This window comes from Eucalyptus grandis, chromosome 1 (assembly GCF_016545825.1).
Source record: "Eucalyptus grandis isolate ANBG69807.140 chromosome 1, ASM1654582v1, whole genome shotgun sequence".
NCBI classification, from domain to species: domain Eukaryota; kingdom Viridiplantae; phylum Streptophyta; class Magnoliopsida; order Myrtales; family Myrtaceae; genus Eucalyptus; species Eucalyptus grandis.
The window spans coordinates 39,179,244-39,195,478 of NC_052612.1; the positions used below are offsets into that span (position 1 = coordinate 39,179,244).

At 39.9% G+C, this 16,235-nt stretch overlaps 2 protein-coding genes and 1 pseudogene across 2 annotated transcripts; all 3 read right to left on the reverse strand.

The window, feature by feature from the left end:
* Positions 1-4,015: 4,015 nt before the first annotated feature.
* LOC120288673 (G-type lectin S-receptor-like serine/threonine-protein kinase SD2-5) lies at positions 4,016-5,381 on the reverse strand. Its single transcript, XM_039302765.1, has one exon. It carries the CDS (start codon positions 5,326-5,328, stop codon positions 4,045-4,047), a length of 1,284 nt encoding a protein of 427 aa, XP_039158699.1. The 5' UTR covers positions 5,329-5,381; the 3' UTR covers positions 4,016-4,044.
* On the reverse strand, positions 5,349-6,555 carry LOC120286688 (EP1-like glycoprotein 2). The gene is made up of 2 exons (XM_039299073.1): positions 5,566-6,555; positions 5,349-5,444 (listed from the first exon to the last, which is right to left on the reverse strand). Exons 1-2 carry the CDS (start codon positions 6,553-6,555, stop codon positions 5,349-5,351), a joined length of 1,086 nt encoding a protein of 361 aa, XP_039155007.1.
* A 6,507-nt stretch (positions 6,556-13,062) lies between these two features.
* LOC120286689 lies at positions 13,063-15,663 on the reverse strand (annotated as a pseudogene).
* Between the last annotated feature and the right edge of the window lie 572 nt (positions 15,664-16,235).

Consider the following 16,235-nt stretch of genomic DNA (forward strand, 5'->3'; position numbering starts at 1 on the left):
GTTGGCCATTGAGTTCTTCCGGGAGCACTTGATTTGCAATTTTTGTAGGTTCTTCACAAGCTGCTTTAGTCTGATGAACGGAAAAACAATTTAGGTAGGTCTCTGTGATGATACTGGGAAAACATGTGGCACAATTTGGTTTCGGACGCAGGATAGATTGAACATTCTAATAAAGACGAATGAAAACATTCCTGTCAACAGAGGGAAACTCTCAAGGTATAACGACAGACAGAGAAGCTCGCTCAAATAAACGACACATAATGTGTTCACATGTCGCAGCAACAAAAATCCCACAATGGGCCAGTGAGAAGGCAGAGTAGAAGAAAAAGGTGGAAATGAAAAGGCCAAATGCTCAAAATATTCTAGCTTACAGCGGCCCTCTACATGATTAACACCTTGGAAAATAAGGCAAAACGGCCATCCCATCGGAAGTCCATCTCAGGATATGGAGATGTACCACTTAGCAGTCTCTTGTGAGCACTCCAAGTTGCCTGTCTTCGTATTAGAAGCAGAAGGGGCCTTGCTGTCATCAAAACGGCAAGCCCGAGAAACCAAGGCTCGACCAGAAGCAAGTGACCGAGACAATTTCTCAAAGCTTTGATGAAGCTGATCGGAATGGAAATTTTACAGGTCGACAAGCATCTTCAAATAAATTACATTAGACATGTCAGTGGCTCAGTGTCCGCTCGAGAACAAAAAACCAAGGCATGTACACCAGAGAAAGAAAATGTTCTACTTGGATAATCCATTTAAATTTTGCCTTTGACCATGGTTCATCATCCTCTTTTTTCCTTTGAGATTATGTCAGCTCCAATGTTTGCAAATGAAGCTCATTTACCCCTTTCGTATCATTATCTGAAAGGACCACTTGATAGTGAAAGTTTAATACTGCAATGAGCACTCTTAAAGAATTAATGCATAGGAGCTTATAAGCGAAACAAGTCCTGTCCACCCAGCATCTGAAGATTGAGAAGCTAGCTCAGTAAACTCATCGACCGTGTGATTGCTGTGATCCGAACGAACTGAGAAGCTTATCCCTCCATTGAAGTGTCAGAGCTTATATCGGTAGCTAGTTCTCTTCACCTAGGACCTGATAATTGCAAGGCTGACAGCTAAGTAATTTCGTCAACAATCTGCTAGCTGTGACTGGAGGGAACTGAGAAGCTAATACCTTGAGCTATCTATACAAACTAAGCCCTCAAAGCATTTAACCACTGCAGACATGGAAGGCCTCCTACTAAAATTATCTTGTAAACACCGTGCTGATCAAACCATCCGTGGTCGCCACTGCATATTTCAGCACAAAAAGCCAATGACACGCAAGAGCGTGTACCCGTTTACTCATCTCCGAGTGTCTCTCAGGCATCTAATCAAACACTTGTTGTGTGGGGCTTAAAATCAGCACATTCCTCACGGAGGCGACTCATAGTCCAGGGGGCCGGAGCGATATTAATTGCGCTGCCGCTCCTGGCATTCGCCTACCATTCTTCACGGCCGACTCCGGGGATCCTTTGCCTGCTCACTTCACATTTGTGTGCGAGAAATTGTATAGCTTTTGCGTGAGAAGCCGTGTCCGGATACCATGGATATGAGCTCAAGCGAACAAATACGTGGTATTTCTCTTTGCCATTGTCAACTTTATGTCTCTGTCCGATTCAAAAGAGCGAAGCGATTCTGTTGGCCTCAACCTTTTTCTTACTCTTAGCCGGTGCTTCGAAGATGAGGAAGATGCAGCCAATATGAAGTAAAGAACCGGTTCTAAGTTTATGCAGCCAATATGAAGTAAAGAACCGGTTCTAAGTTTAGTTCGGGAAAAAGGGGAAGGACGAATCGGATTCAGTTTCTGCCCAGCCATGTCGGTCAACCCTCGGAGCTCTCGGCATAAGTTAGTGGCCACAGCAACTTCGCCGACGTCGCGCCTTCTTCGGGCACATATTTTTCTTGTTGGGAGCAATGTTTGGTGTTCTCGAAGGCGGGACTACTCGTGTTATGTTGTCTAGTTTATTTTTTAACATGCCAACCCTGTGATATAAATATTTAAAAAAATTTGTGGGTGATTAGCTAATTATTCGAATTTATCCTGGTATAGGCGACTCCCGATAAAAGAAAAGTTAAGGTGCAATAAGCATGTGATTCTATTAAAATTAGGAGTAAAATCATGCGATAAAATTGATATTTTGTGAACTACTTTCCTAATCCAATTTTGGAATATGTTATCACAACTCATCCCATTAACGTGGTTCCATATGAACAAAATTTCCGCTTTCTTCCGCAGATTGCTTTCTTGGTAGAATGTCGAGATGCTTTTTACGCATTTTAATTTGCCGAGTAGATCTCTCTCTCTCTCTCTCTCTCTCTCTCTCTCTCTCTAAGCTGAACTTCTCTCTCTCTAAGCTGAACGGATGCACTTTGAATTAACCGAAAGATGCAAGAAGAAGTCTCATTTTCAAGCCGAGGGACAAATCTTCCCGCATGGAGTACTCAAAATTTAAAAGAAGTGTGATGAAGAGGTCTTCACAAATTCTTTTTTCTTCTGTTACTTGCTCAAAGTACCTAATTTGACATACCAATTATTCAACGGCCAGAATGATGCAACGAACCTGTAAGGAGAAAAAATCGATATAGTACTGATGAACAAGCTCTAATGTGCAATTGGTGGCGTATCTACAGAGGGTTCCAATCATTAGGTGCATGCAAGTAAGGCAATTTTCACCTGCGATCCACATGCCACGACTAGAGCACCCAGGAGTTGGATGGTTCAGGTTCTTTCGACTCTTTTTGCTTGATTATGGGTCTCCCTCATTGCTAAATCATGAATTCCAGATTCGGACTGATTATGTTCTTGGCTGGACGGATCCCTTCATGTTCTGAGCTTTGTTTACTGAAAGTTCATGACTTTTTGACTAGTGCCTCGCACCAAACATACTCATTTCTTCTCAAGGTAACGAGTTTCCTTATCTCCACTTGGTTACTTCTGTCATCGTCTAACGTACAATCTGAAGGCAGAAGCTCATAACAACTCCTCTTTAGCAACTGCTCTGTTTTAAATTGCGGCTGATGTCTAAAGTGAGAACCTGAGTAACAATGTGCTCCATATTGTGCTCTACACTTTGCCCTGTTTGTTGCCAATCTTTCTTTTCCAATGTCTAATAGTGTAATTTTACAGTTGTAATTCAGCCATTCCCAGCTCTGGATAATCTTCACTCCTGTCTCCAACTGAGAGCAAGATCCTATTCTTTCTAGATTTTCCTACCTTTGGCAAAATGTACATACACCATAATCCATGATGTTTCCTAAAACCACAGCTAGCCAAATTTACCTACTTTTCTTCTGCAACTGAGATTCTTAATGCGGTACATCTCTGAAATTGTGTTGTAGCAACTTTGGCGCTCTTACTAGCAACCCTTTCTATAGACGGTTTCAGATTCATCCCAGTCATACATCTTCTTACTCGAATTATGGTGTTCAAAATGTTAATGAGGACATCTGCTGCATTACACATCTTGATTTAGAGAAGGGATTTTTCTCTCTCTCAGAGGAATGGTATGCTTATTTGATGGATCAGTTCGTTTACTAGGGTTGGCATAGAAAAACTCGCAGGTTACATTTCTGAGTAATCTTATGCCATCTTTGATATGAATGAGGCCTAGAAACACTTCAAACTGGACGACTTTATTTGTGTGTCGACCTGCTCCTTTGTTTGGAAATGAGAAATATTATACACCGTAGTCATGATGGCAAGAAACAGTATGGTGATTTGCCAAAGGTATCTTACAGGAAAGGTTGCCTTGATGTCCCTCATGTGTTTGGATTTCAACGAGAATGAGTGATGGAATTGAGCACCGTCTCATGCAAACTGATTTATGGTTGGAATCTTTATTTGTATCATGACCTTTCAACCGATTAAATGAAAAAATGACTTAGAATTTCATTAAAATTATGGGATCATAAGTACGACTACAAGAAAAAACATTTATACGGCAGAAACACTAAAAGAAGTTACCCCATCTAAGCATCAGAGTTCATGTCTGAAGCTGGTTTTGTTCACCTAGGACCTGATAATTGTGAGGGCGATAGCCGAGAAGCATCATCAACACTACGATCGCTATGACCAGAAGGAACTGAGAAGCTGTATCTCAAGCCTTCTTCTATATCAGTTGAGCCCTCCAAGCATTTAACCACTTGCGACATGGGGGGCCTCATGCTGCTATCATCTTGCAAGCACCATGCTGCGATTTTCATCATCTTGACAACTTCTTGGCCGTGCAGTTGCATGTCCCCACTGGACTTATCAACCATCTCCAGTAGTTGTTCTTGTTCTGCTTTGCATTTGAAAAGGGCCAACATATGCACTTCATCACTTGGCAAAGAGCGCTCCACAATTTTCCTCCCACATAGGACTTCTAACATGACAATACCAAAACTATATACGTCTACCTTTTCCGTTATAAGAGAGCTCAGCCACTCTGGAGCAAGGTAACCCGGTGTTCCTCGCATGGTTGTCATGACATGGCTTTGGTCCTTATTGATAAGCTTCGACAGCCCAAAATCAGCAAGCTTCGCATTGAAATGTTCATCCAAAAGAATATTTTGGGGCTTGATGTCCAAGTGAATTATTTTTTGATGACATTCCTCATGGAGATAGGCTAGTCCTTTGGCAATGTCGAGGATAATCTTTCTCCTCACTTGCCAACAGACATCAAATTCTTGATCATTATGGAAGATCCATTTATCAAGAGAACCATTGCACATGTACTCGTACACTAAAAGCCTATGTGATTTTTCAGCACAAAATCCAAGTAGCCTCACCAAATTGACATGATGGATTGTGCCAATGGTTTCAGCCTCGGCCAAGAATGACTTCTTCATTTGACCAAAACCATCAAGGCGCTTTACTGCAATCCTAACACCACTGGGTAAAGTTCCTAGAAACACTGAGCCAAATCCTCCTTCCCCAAGCTTGATGTTGAAATCTCCTGTCATGGCCTTCAAGTCCTCATAACGGAATCTAGTTATCTGAAGCCTTGGTAAGTCTGGATCATCATCCTCAACACCATTTCTTCTCAATTTAGTTGAAATATAAATCCCAAATACACTTACCAAGAATAGCAAAACAGCTCCAACAGTAGTCCCTAGGATTAACACTCTTCGTCCCCTTTTCTTTCTTCGAAAGATTGATGATGGCATTGGTGTCTTTGTACTTTTGTTGACTTTGATAAATGCCGTGGTGGAATAGGACCCGAGAGGGTCGTCCATAAGGGAAAATGGCTCTGGTAATAAAAAGCAGTCCACCCTAGAGAAAATTGTTTGGTTACGAAATAGTGCCATTTTGCAAGAGCATCCTTTTCTCAAACACTCTTTCTTGCAACTCTCCGCAGTTGTGTTTGAGATGTCCTCACTAATTTCGTTGTTCGACAAAGCAAAGTAGGTGATCTTCCCAACTTCTACGAAAGTGTTATTGTGTGAATCACAAGAGAAAGGCAAGCTGCGATTGCAACTGGAGGACGAATCCCCATCAATTGGCTCTGTCTCGTCTGGACACCGACAACCAGAGTCATCAGAGACATTTGAACAAATGCCATAACTACCACATGCAAGTGGATAATCGCATTTATTTAATTTATCCTCAAGAAGATCCGCCGCCTTGTTCCAAAATTTGGAGTGTTCATCATAAACATGACGCTTCAAATGCCCATGGTCCCCCAGTCGGATAAACTGAGCTGAAGATATTGGGGAAAATTTTAACTCACCGAAGGTTCCATTATTGTAAAGTGCTCTAACCTGCCCATCGTCGCTCTTCATGTCCCTCACGTTACTCGTTTCGTAGTAAATTTGGGGAGAATAGGCTGCCCTTACAGATGCGAGGAAGCCTATCTGATCATCGGTGGCGAACGTGTAAAAAAGTGCTGTCCCATCCGGCGCACTCGACGGTCTGGTTAGTTTCATGCCGGGACGTAGCTCCTGTCCAGGAAGAATTGTGTCTACAGGGTGATCGAAAGACTGCCAAATGATGGCATCATTTGTGTTGTAGAGCACGAGATTTCCAACTTCAGTCAAGTTTAAGCCTCCCACTGACTTGCCGGCGGTATTGGTGGACCACATAATTTTTCCATCGTCACCCAGTAAAACTAAATCGCCCTCCTTGGTGAGTCGCATTTGCGAAGTGTCGTTCATGGGTTCGTGAGGAATCGACCAAACTGACGATGGTATGATGTTTTTCATGTCCTGTGTCGGTTGGAAAACAAGCAGGTGAAAAGACCAGCTTCCACCACCAGAGTCCATGAAGCCACATAAGAAACTTGGTCCTGTGTTTAGCCTGGAAAGCACAACCTTGAAACGAACACCAACATAATTTCCGGAGGAGGTATAGATTTTGGTTGTATTGAAGTCGTAAAGGTTACTGAGCATCCATATGGTGGGAACACCGACCGATGAAGGTCCATTCATGAATTTGGCGATGGTTAGTGGCGGAAGTAGGAGGAGGAGGAGGAGGAGGAGGAGACTCGGAAAAGGAACGGGGAAACAAGAAGGGATTTTCCCAGCAGGTTGGACCATTGAGTTTTGTGCAAGTAAGATTAGGTGTTTTGAGTGGGAACTAGAAGAAGGAACGCCTCTATGCTAGAGATCTGCGGATGATGATGCCTTTTATAAAGAAGAGGTCAGAGGTCTCTTTCCTCTCCCTGTCGAAAGACTTCAAAGTTCGGAATAGTTTATGCTTTCATACTGTCAAAAATCTCTCTTCCTTATTTTTCACTAATAAATAAATAAATGCATAAAATGAAAAGAAGTTTGCTGAATGGAGTATTGAGAATTGATAAGATATGTAAGTACTCTATTTACTAATTATTCATTGGTTAATTTATGAGTTCAAAGGCATATAAATTTATTCCTAAGGAGGTAATAAGATGTTATTTGGACAATTTAAAGGTAACGATGGAGAGTTAAATTTAATTAATAGAGATCAAATTTTTTTGTTGGATTCGAAAGAAAATTGAGGGTAGCGGGATAAAGTTGATTTTTGAAATTATGCAAAAATAAGTATTAACTGTTTCTTGTACTCCTAAAATAAAAATAATCGATCAATAATAGTATCTTTCACCAAAATCATTTGAATTATGATCTTTAATCGGCAAATACTGAGTATGATAAAAGAAAATGCTAAATTGAAAATTTAGAATTCTTTTTAATGAGTTAGCAAAATAAATATTATTGCAAGTCTTATTCGTCTCCTTTACTACATTGACTCTTCTATTTGCCTTATACCAGCTTTATCACCATGATAACCTTTTCGAATAAAATAAAAATAATCAGTGGGATCTTGATTCTGACAAAAACTTGGACGATCTTCCAATCAACCAAACGTGGAGATAGGGAAAGACTCATTTGTTTTGTACGTGAGTAACACATTTTCTTAAAGATGAAAAAGCTTTCTTTAGACAAATAATTCTAAGTGAAAGAAACACCATAAACGAAATAACTCATGAGACTAAACCTGAACAAGTTACATGAATATGGATTTGGAAAATCGTGTTCGTGCCATATCTTTAATCCACATATACAAGCACATTCTTTTATTGTAATACCAATCTCAAGACTTTCAAGTAAAATAAATTGAAATGAGAATCCTAAACCAAATCGAGCATGCATTGATATTAATTATATAAGAAACAAAGCGTGAACACAATCACCGAAAAGATTGTGAGATCAAGCAAGTACGAGACGATTTTGCTCTTAAGCATTTATGCATATTTAGTACGAACTGGTTCAATTTCGCGAACATGCATGATACATGAAAAGTTAAGTGTACCCAAAATTTTGAAAATTTCTTAATTTATTCTTAATAAACGAAGGGTTAAATCAATAAATAAATAAAAATGTAGTTGCATCCGATACACGACAAAAGACATGGTGAGGCACCACCATGTGAGAATCCCAGCCATTTTATTGACGAAGTCAACCGTCTTAAACGTAATGAGAACACAAGCCAATCTTCAAACCTTCAAAATGCACAATTTCTTCTGCAGACCCCAGAAAGGCCACAACGGGCGTCAACGCCCCCTTGCGCGTTACAACATCACCTTGTGATTGGTTAATTCATGCATTTTCCACACAGATAGGTACTTTCTTTCCGCGTTGTACTAATCTCACGACTTTCGAGAAAAATATGTTGAAAGGAGAATCCTTAACCAAATCGAATAAGCAACAAAGTGTGAACATAATCACTGAAAAGATTGTGAGATTAAGTGAATATGAGATAAATTGAGTCATAAAACTTCTATGTCCAGGCAATTAGGTGATGGTCATGCTCTCAAGCATTTATGCATATTTAGTACAAACCGGTTCAAAATTTCTAATAAGGAATACGCATGATACATGAAAAATCAAGTGTACTCAAAATTATGAGATTTTCTTAATTTATTCTTAATTAAAGAAGGGTTAAATCAATAAATAAATAAAATTGTAGTTGCATTCGATACATGACAAAAGGCATGGTGTGGCAACACCGTGTGAGAATCCCAGCCATTTTATTGACGAAGTCCACCGTCTTAAACGTAATGAGAACACGAGCCAATCTTCAAACCTTCAGAATGCACCATTTCTTCTGCGGACCCCAGAAAGGCCACAACGGGCGTCAACGTCCTCTTGCGCGTTACAACATTTGCCTTTTGATTGGTTAATTCATGTATCTTCCACACAGACAGGTATTTTCTTTCCGCGTTGTACTAGTCTCACGACTTTTGGGTAATAATGCTGAAGTAGAATCATAAACCAAATTGAACGCACATCAATAGTAATTATATGAACATTACTGTGTGAGAGATTGTGAAATCAAATAAACAAAAAAAATAATTGAGTGATAAAATTTCTCCGTCAGTCAATCCCATGTTAACAAGTGCTTATTATGCATATTTGATTCGAACTACTTCAATTTTTGAATATCAAGTATACATGATACAAGAGAAAGTAAATCTATTCAAATTATGAAATTTTTTTTTGATTTATTTGTGAATAAAAAAAGGCTTAAAACAGTCAAAAAAAAAATCCACATTCCTTCATATCAAAAAAGTGGGAGGCATCTCTAGACATGACAAATGACAATAGATATGGCAGTGGTTAAGATAGTACCTCACCACAACCCAAGAGCTCAAGAGCTCCATAGAGGGTCGCCCCACTTACCAAGAAACCTTAATGGGCTGACAAGACTGCGCTCCTTATTTTAATATGTCTATTTCTACACGCCTTAGCTCCCAATTGAGGAGAAAAGTTCTTCTTCCCTCTTTCAAGCAAATACTCCAAATTTTTTACGTCCCACATTTCAGAGATGTAAGAGTTTAAGGTCATACTTCTTACGTTCGCTCATTTCAAGAAAGTGGAGAGGCATCTCATGCACGACAATTGATAATGGGCATGCTGGGTACTACCATCTGATTTCCAGTACTTTTATTGACGAAGTCAACCTTCTTAGAAGTAAGTAACGAGAACACAAGCCAACCTTTAAACCTCCCATTCTCATGATGTTCCAAATGGCGTGTTATGACATAACCGCGTGATTGGTTAGATTATATGGTTTTCATCTTTCATCAATTGGTCAACAAAACTTTAGAAGTATTTTCTCTAATCTAAACAGCTTAAACCTCGAAGCAGAAAATTCATAATTTCCTCTGAAATTTGTTAATTTTTTGCTAGAACCACTAAGGATGAAACAAGCTGACTATATTTTATTCCGTCCCTAATTATTTTCTTCGTGAATAACAATAGCAAATCCATCCTCTATTTATGAGCTGATGCATTTAATTGATCAACATTAACTGTTTTGCTATGTTTTCGTTATTAACATTTACTTTCTTATTTTTTTCCTTGTATAATAATAGTCAAGGGTTATTTTCTTCCTTTCAAGGGATTGAATATCAAGGGTCAAACTTCTTTGAAACTAAAACCGCCGGACATTTCATTAGATGTACAAGAATTGCCCAATCATATTTTATATAATTTACAAAGAATTGGATGGTAAACCCATCCATAGCGATGAAACGACTCATTTCTAATTATGTGAGTTCTTGAGAACAATTGTTCAAAATCTTTTGATCATTTCGATATACCACATTAACAAGAATTCTGAAAAGACACTATGTGATCTTTAGACCACGTAAAGCGAATTCATCATCAACAACGGTCCAAATGATAATCTTAATTCATATAGTCTATGGAGCATGCAACATGGAATTCCATATCTCAAGATGTACATATCTTTATCAACATTGGGTTTTATCTTGATGAAAAAATATAAAGATCCAAGATGTTCGGTTTTTTCTAATGTCAAAAAGTAATATCAAGCACCTTTTAATCTCTTTCTTTTAAAACAGAAAAGTTCTCTTTTGTGTTCCTGAAGCAGTTGATTTACAAATTTTTTTTTAGGTTCTTCACAACCTGCTTTAGTCGCTGATGATCTCAACAAGAACTCAGGTAGATCTCAGTGATGAATGATAACGGGAAAACAAATAGTAGAGAACTGAGCAACCATCAAGACAATGCATCTAGCACAGTTTTCTTTTACACGCAGGAAAGAATAGACATTCTTAGAAAAACAAACAAGAACATCATTATCAACTGAAGGAAACTGTTCAAACAAAGAAATTGTTTCCACCATCAATGACACCTAATGTGTTCACATGTCACAGCAATAAAATCCCACGATGGCCCAAATGAAAAGGCAGAGTAGAAGAACATGGTGGAATGAAAGAGCAGAACGCTTGTAATATTCTAGCCTAGGGTGGTCCTCTACATGCTTAAAATCTTGGAAAATAAAGCAAAACTGCCATCCCACTGGAAGTCCATCCCACAATTTGGAGATGTGTCGCTTAGCCGTCTCTTGATAGCATTCCAAGTCACCCGTCATCGAACAGAGGCACAAGGGGCCATGCTGTAATTAAAATGGAAAGCCCAAGAAATCAAGACTCAACCAGAAGCAAGTGACCGAGGCATTTTCATGAAGCTTCAATGAAGCTGATCAGAATGGACGTTTTACAGGTCAACAAGCATCTTCAAACAATTTACATTAGACTTGTTGGTGGCTCAGTGTTTGCTCGAGAACAACAAACCAAGGCATGTAAAGCAGAGAAAGAAAATGTTCTACTTGGATTATCCATTTAAATGCTGCCTTTTGACCATGCTTCATCGTCCTCTTTTTCCTTTGAGATTATGTCAGCTCCAATGTTTGCAAATGAAACTCATTTACCCCATTGACATCATTATCTGACAGGAAGGCTTGTTACCAAAGGTTTAATATTGCAATGAGAGCACTTAGAGAATTAATTCGTAGGAGGTTATAAGTGAAACAAGTTCTTTTCATCCAGGACCTGATGATTGCAAGGCTAGCTCGGTAGATTGATTGACAATGTGATCATTGTGATCTGAATGAGCAGAGAAGCTTAGCACTATCAAAGGGGGCTATCCATTGAAGTGACAGAGCTTATATTGAAAGCTAGATTTCTTCACCTCAAATCTGATAATTGCAAGGCTGATAGCTAAGTAATTTCGTCAACCATCTGCTTGCTGCGACTGGAAGGAATTGAGAAGTAATGACTTGAGCTAACTATCTAATCCCTCAAAGCAATTAACCAATGCAAACATGGAAGGACTCTTACAAGAATCATCTTGCAAACACCATCCTGATCAAATCGACCCTGTTTACCACTACGTATTTCAGCACGCAAAAACAATGAAAAGCAAGAGTGCATACTCGTTACTCATCTCCGAGAGCCTGTCAGGCATTTAATCAAGCAGTTGCTGTGCGCGACTTAAAATCACCACATCATACGCACCCCAAGCCATTAATATCCCACCGTTTTGTAGTTACTGGTGGAGTCCTTCGGTATGAAAGAGCACGTGTAAGCACAGTAAGACTCGGGCGAGCAACATCGAAGAAGTAGTCCCGTGGAGGCGACTCATGGTCTGGCGCCGGAGTAAAATTACTCGAGCTGCTGCTTCCAGGCATGCGCCGACCGTCGTTCACGGCCAACTCCGGCGATCCTTTGCCTGTTCACTTCGCATTTGCGCGTGTAAAATTGTATAGCCTTTGCATCAGAAGCCGTGTCCGAATGCCATGGATATAAGCTCAGGGGAACAAACACGTGGTATCTGCTTTTGCCATTGTCAACTTTAAACGTCCGTGTCCGATTCAAAAGAGCGAAGTGATTCTGCTTGCCTCCGCTTTGGCCATTGCGAGCAAAAATACGTGGTATCTCCTCAAGGTAATGACTTTCCTTGTCTCCACCTTGTCGCCAATCGTTCTTTTTCAGTGGGCCAATGGTGTAAATTTTCTAGCTGTAATTCAGCTATTCCAAACTCTGGATAATCTACATTCCTGTCTCCAACTAAGAGCAAAATCCTATTCTCTCCAGATTTTCCTTCCTTAGGCGAAATGTGCATACGCCATTACCCATGAGATTTCCTCAAACCATAGCTAGCCAAATTTACCCATTTTTCTCCTGGAACTGGGATTCTTGATGTGGTACTTCTCTTTGGCGCTACTGCTAGCAACCCTTTCTACAGATGGTTTCGGATCCATCCCAGCCAGACATCTTCTTACTCAGATTATGGTGCTCAATACGTTAATGAGGACATCTGACGCATTACACATCTTGATTTAGAGAAGTCATTATTCTTTCTTTCAGAGGAACGGAATGCTTATTTGACAGTCTGCTCATTTACTAGGGGTTGGGATAAAAAAACTTGCAGGTTACATCTCAGTAATCTTATGCTGTCTTTGATATGAATGAGGCCTAGAAACAATTCAAACGGGACCACGTGCTTTGTTTGTCAATCTGATCCTTTGTTTGGAAATGAGAAAAAACATCTACCGTAGTCATGACAGCGACAAACAGTTTGGCAATTTACGATAGGTATCCTACAAGAATCAGCACGAACAAAGAGTGATGGAACTGAGCATTGTCTATTGCAAACTGATACATGGTTGGAATCTTTATTAATACCATGACCTTTAAACTAATTAACGAAAATGACAAGTGACTTAGAATTTCTATAAAAAGTATTGGAATCATAAGTACGACAAGGAGACAAAAAATATATACGGTAGAAACGCCAAAAGAAGCCACCCCACTTAAGCATCAGAGTTCAGATCCGAAGCTAGTCTAGTTCATCTAGGACCTGATAATGTTGATGGCAATAGCTGAGTAGCATCATCGACACTATCACCACCATGATTAGAAGGAACTGAGAAGCTGTATCTCAAGCCATCTTCTATATCAACTGAGCCCTCCAAGAATTTAACCACTTGAGACATGAGCGGCCTCTTGCTATGATCATCTTGCAAGCACCATGCTGCGATTTTCATCATCTTGACAGCTTCTTGGCCGTGCAGTTGCATGTCACCACTGGACTGATCTACCATGTCCAGTAGCTGTTCTTGCTCTGCTTTGCACTTGAAAAGGGTCAACATATGCACTTCATCACTCGGCATACAACGATCCACATTTTTCCTCCCACATAGGACTTCTAACATCACGATGCCAAAACTGTACACATCCACCTTTTCTGTGATTACAGAGCTTAACCACTCTGGAGCAAGGTAACCTGGTGTTCCTCGCATGGTCGTCATGACTTGGCTTTGGTCCTTTTCAATTAGCTTCGACAATCCAAAATCAGCGAGCTTGCATTGAAATGTTCATCCAGTAGTATATTTTGGGGTTTGACATCTAAGTGAATGATTTTTTGATGGCATTCCTCATGGAGATAGGCTAGTCCCTTGGCAACGTCGATGATGATCTTTCTCCTCACTTGCCAACAGAGGTCAAACTCTTGGTCTTTATGGTAGATCCACTTATCAAGAGAACCATTGCACATGTACTCATAGACTAAAAGCCGAAATGATTTTTCAGCACAAAATCCAAATAGTCTTACTAGATTGACATGATGTATTGTGCCAATGGTTTCGGCTTCAGCCAAGAATGACTTCTTTATTTGACCAAAACCATCAAGACGCTTGGCTGCAATCCTACCTCCGCTGGGTAAAGTTCCTAAAAACACTGAGCCAAATCCTCCTTCCCCAAGCTTGATGTTGAAATCTTCTGTCATGGCCTTTAAGTCCTCATAGGAGAATCTAGTTATCTGAAGTCTTGGTAAGTCTAGATCATCATCCTCGACATCGTTTCTTCTCACCCTACTTAAAATAGAAATCCCAAATATGCTTACTAAGACCATAGAAACTGCTCCAACAGTAGTCCCTAGGATTAACACTATTCGTCCCCTTCTCTTTCTCAGAAAGATTGATGACGACATCAGTGTGTTTGAACTATGGTTGACTTTGATAAATGCTAAGATGGAAGACCCCCCATATGAGTCGTCTATGAGGGAGAATGAATCTGATAATAAATAGCAGTCTCCACCAAACAAATTGGCTTGATTTTGAAATAGTGCCATTGTGCATGAGCACCCTTTCTTCAAACACTCTTCCTTGCAACTCTCCACAGTTGTGTTTGAGATGTTTGGACTAATATTATTGTACGACAAAGCAAAGAAGGTGATGTTCTCAACTTCTGCGAAAGTGTTATCATGTGAATCACAAGAGAATGGGGAGGTGTGATTGCAACCGTAGGATGAAGCCCTTGCATCAATTTGCTGTGTCTCATTTGGACACAGACAATCATAGCCATGAGAGGCAGATGAACAAATGCCATAACTTCCGCACGCGAATGGATAGGTGCAAGCACCAATTCGATCCATAAGAAGATCCGTTGGCATCCAATTAGTGGAGTGCTCATCATAAACATAAAGATTTAGATGCCCATCCGACCCCAGAAGGATAAACTGAGGCAATAATGTTAGGGAAAATTCAAACTCACCGAAGGTTCCATTCTTGTAAAGTGCTCCAACCTGTCCATTGTCACTCTTCATTTTGCTCACATTGCTTGTTTCGTAGTAAATTTGGGGAGAATTGGCTACCCTTACAGATCCGACAAAGCCTATCTGATCATCGGTGGTGAACGTGTAGACATGCGCTGTCCCATCCTGCTTAGTAGATGTCCTTGTTAGTTTCATGCCGGGACGTAGCTCCTGTCCAGGAAGAATTGCGTATGAAGGGTGATCGAAAGACTGCCAAACGATGGTGTCATTTCTGTCGTAGAGCACGAGATTTCCAACCTCAGTCAAGTTTAAGCCTACGACTGACTTGCCAGCAGTATTTGTGGACCACATTTTTTTTCCGTCGGCACCCAGTAAAACTAAATCGCCTTCCTGGGTGAGTCGCATTTGGACAGTGTCGTTCATCAGTTCTTGCTGAACCGACCAAACTGACCATGGATATATGGTTTTTATGTCTTGTGTTGGTTGGAAAATATACACGCCAAAACGGCATGAAACGCGAACAGATGTTTCATAGCTCCTGGAGCCAAAAAAGAAACTTGGTCCTGAGTTTAGCCTGGAAAGCACGACTTTGAAACCGGATTTGCTGGTTATATTGATGTCGTAAGGTTTACTGGGCGTCCATACGGTGGGAACACTGACTGACGAAGGTCCAATCCTAAATTTGGCGATAATTAGTGGCGGAAGCAGTAGTAGAAGGAGGAGGAGGAGGAGGAGGCGGCGGCCCGGAAAAGGAGCGGGGAAACAAGAAGGGATTTTCCGACCAGGAAGGACCATTGACATGTGTGCAAGTAAGGTCAAGGTATTTCGGGTGGGAACTAGGAGGAGGAACACCCTCTAGTACTAAAGATCTGCGAATGATGATGCCTTTTATAAACAAGAGGATCCTTTCCTGTGCAAAGACTTCAAAGTTCGGAATAGTATATTCCTGCTTCATACCGTGAAAAATCTCTCACTTCCGTATTTTTTCACTTATAACTAAATATATATATAAAATGAAAAGAAATTTGCTGAATAGAGTATTAAGAACATTGATAAGATATGTAAGTACTCTATTTTCAAAATATCATTGATAAATTTATAAGTTCAAATTCATATAAAGTTAATCCTGAGGAGGTAATAAGATGTTAATTTGGAAAGTTTAAATGTAACAATGGAGAGCTAAATTTTATGGATAGAGCAATCTTTTGTTGGATTTGAAAGAAAATTGTGGATAGCGGGATTAAGCTAATTTTTTAAATTATGCGAAAATAAGTATTGACTATTTCTTGTACTCCTAAAATAAAAATAATCAATCAATAATATTATCTTTCACCAAAATCATTTGCCTTATGAACGTTAGTAAGAAATATGGA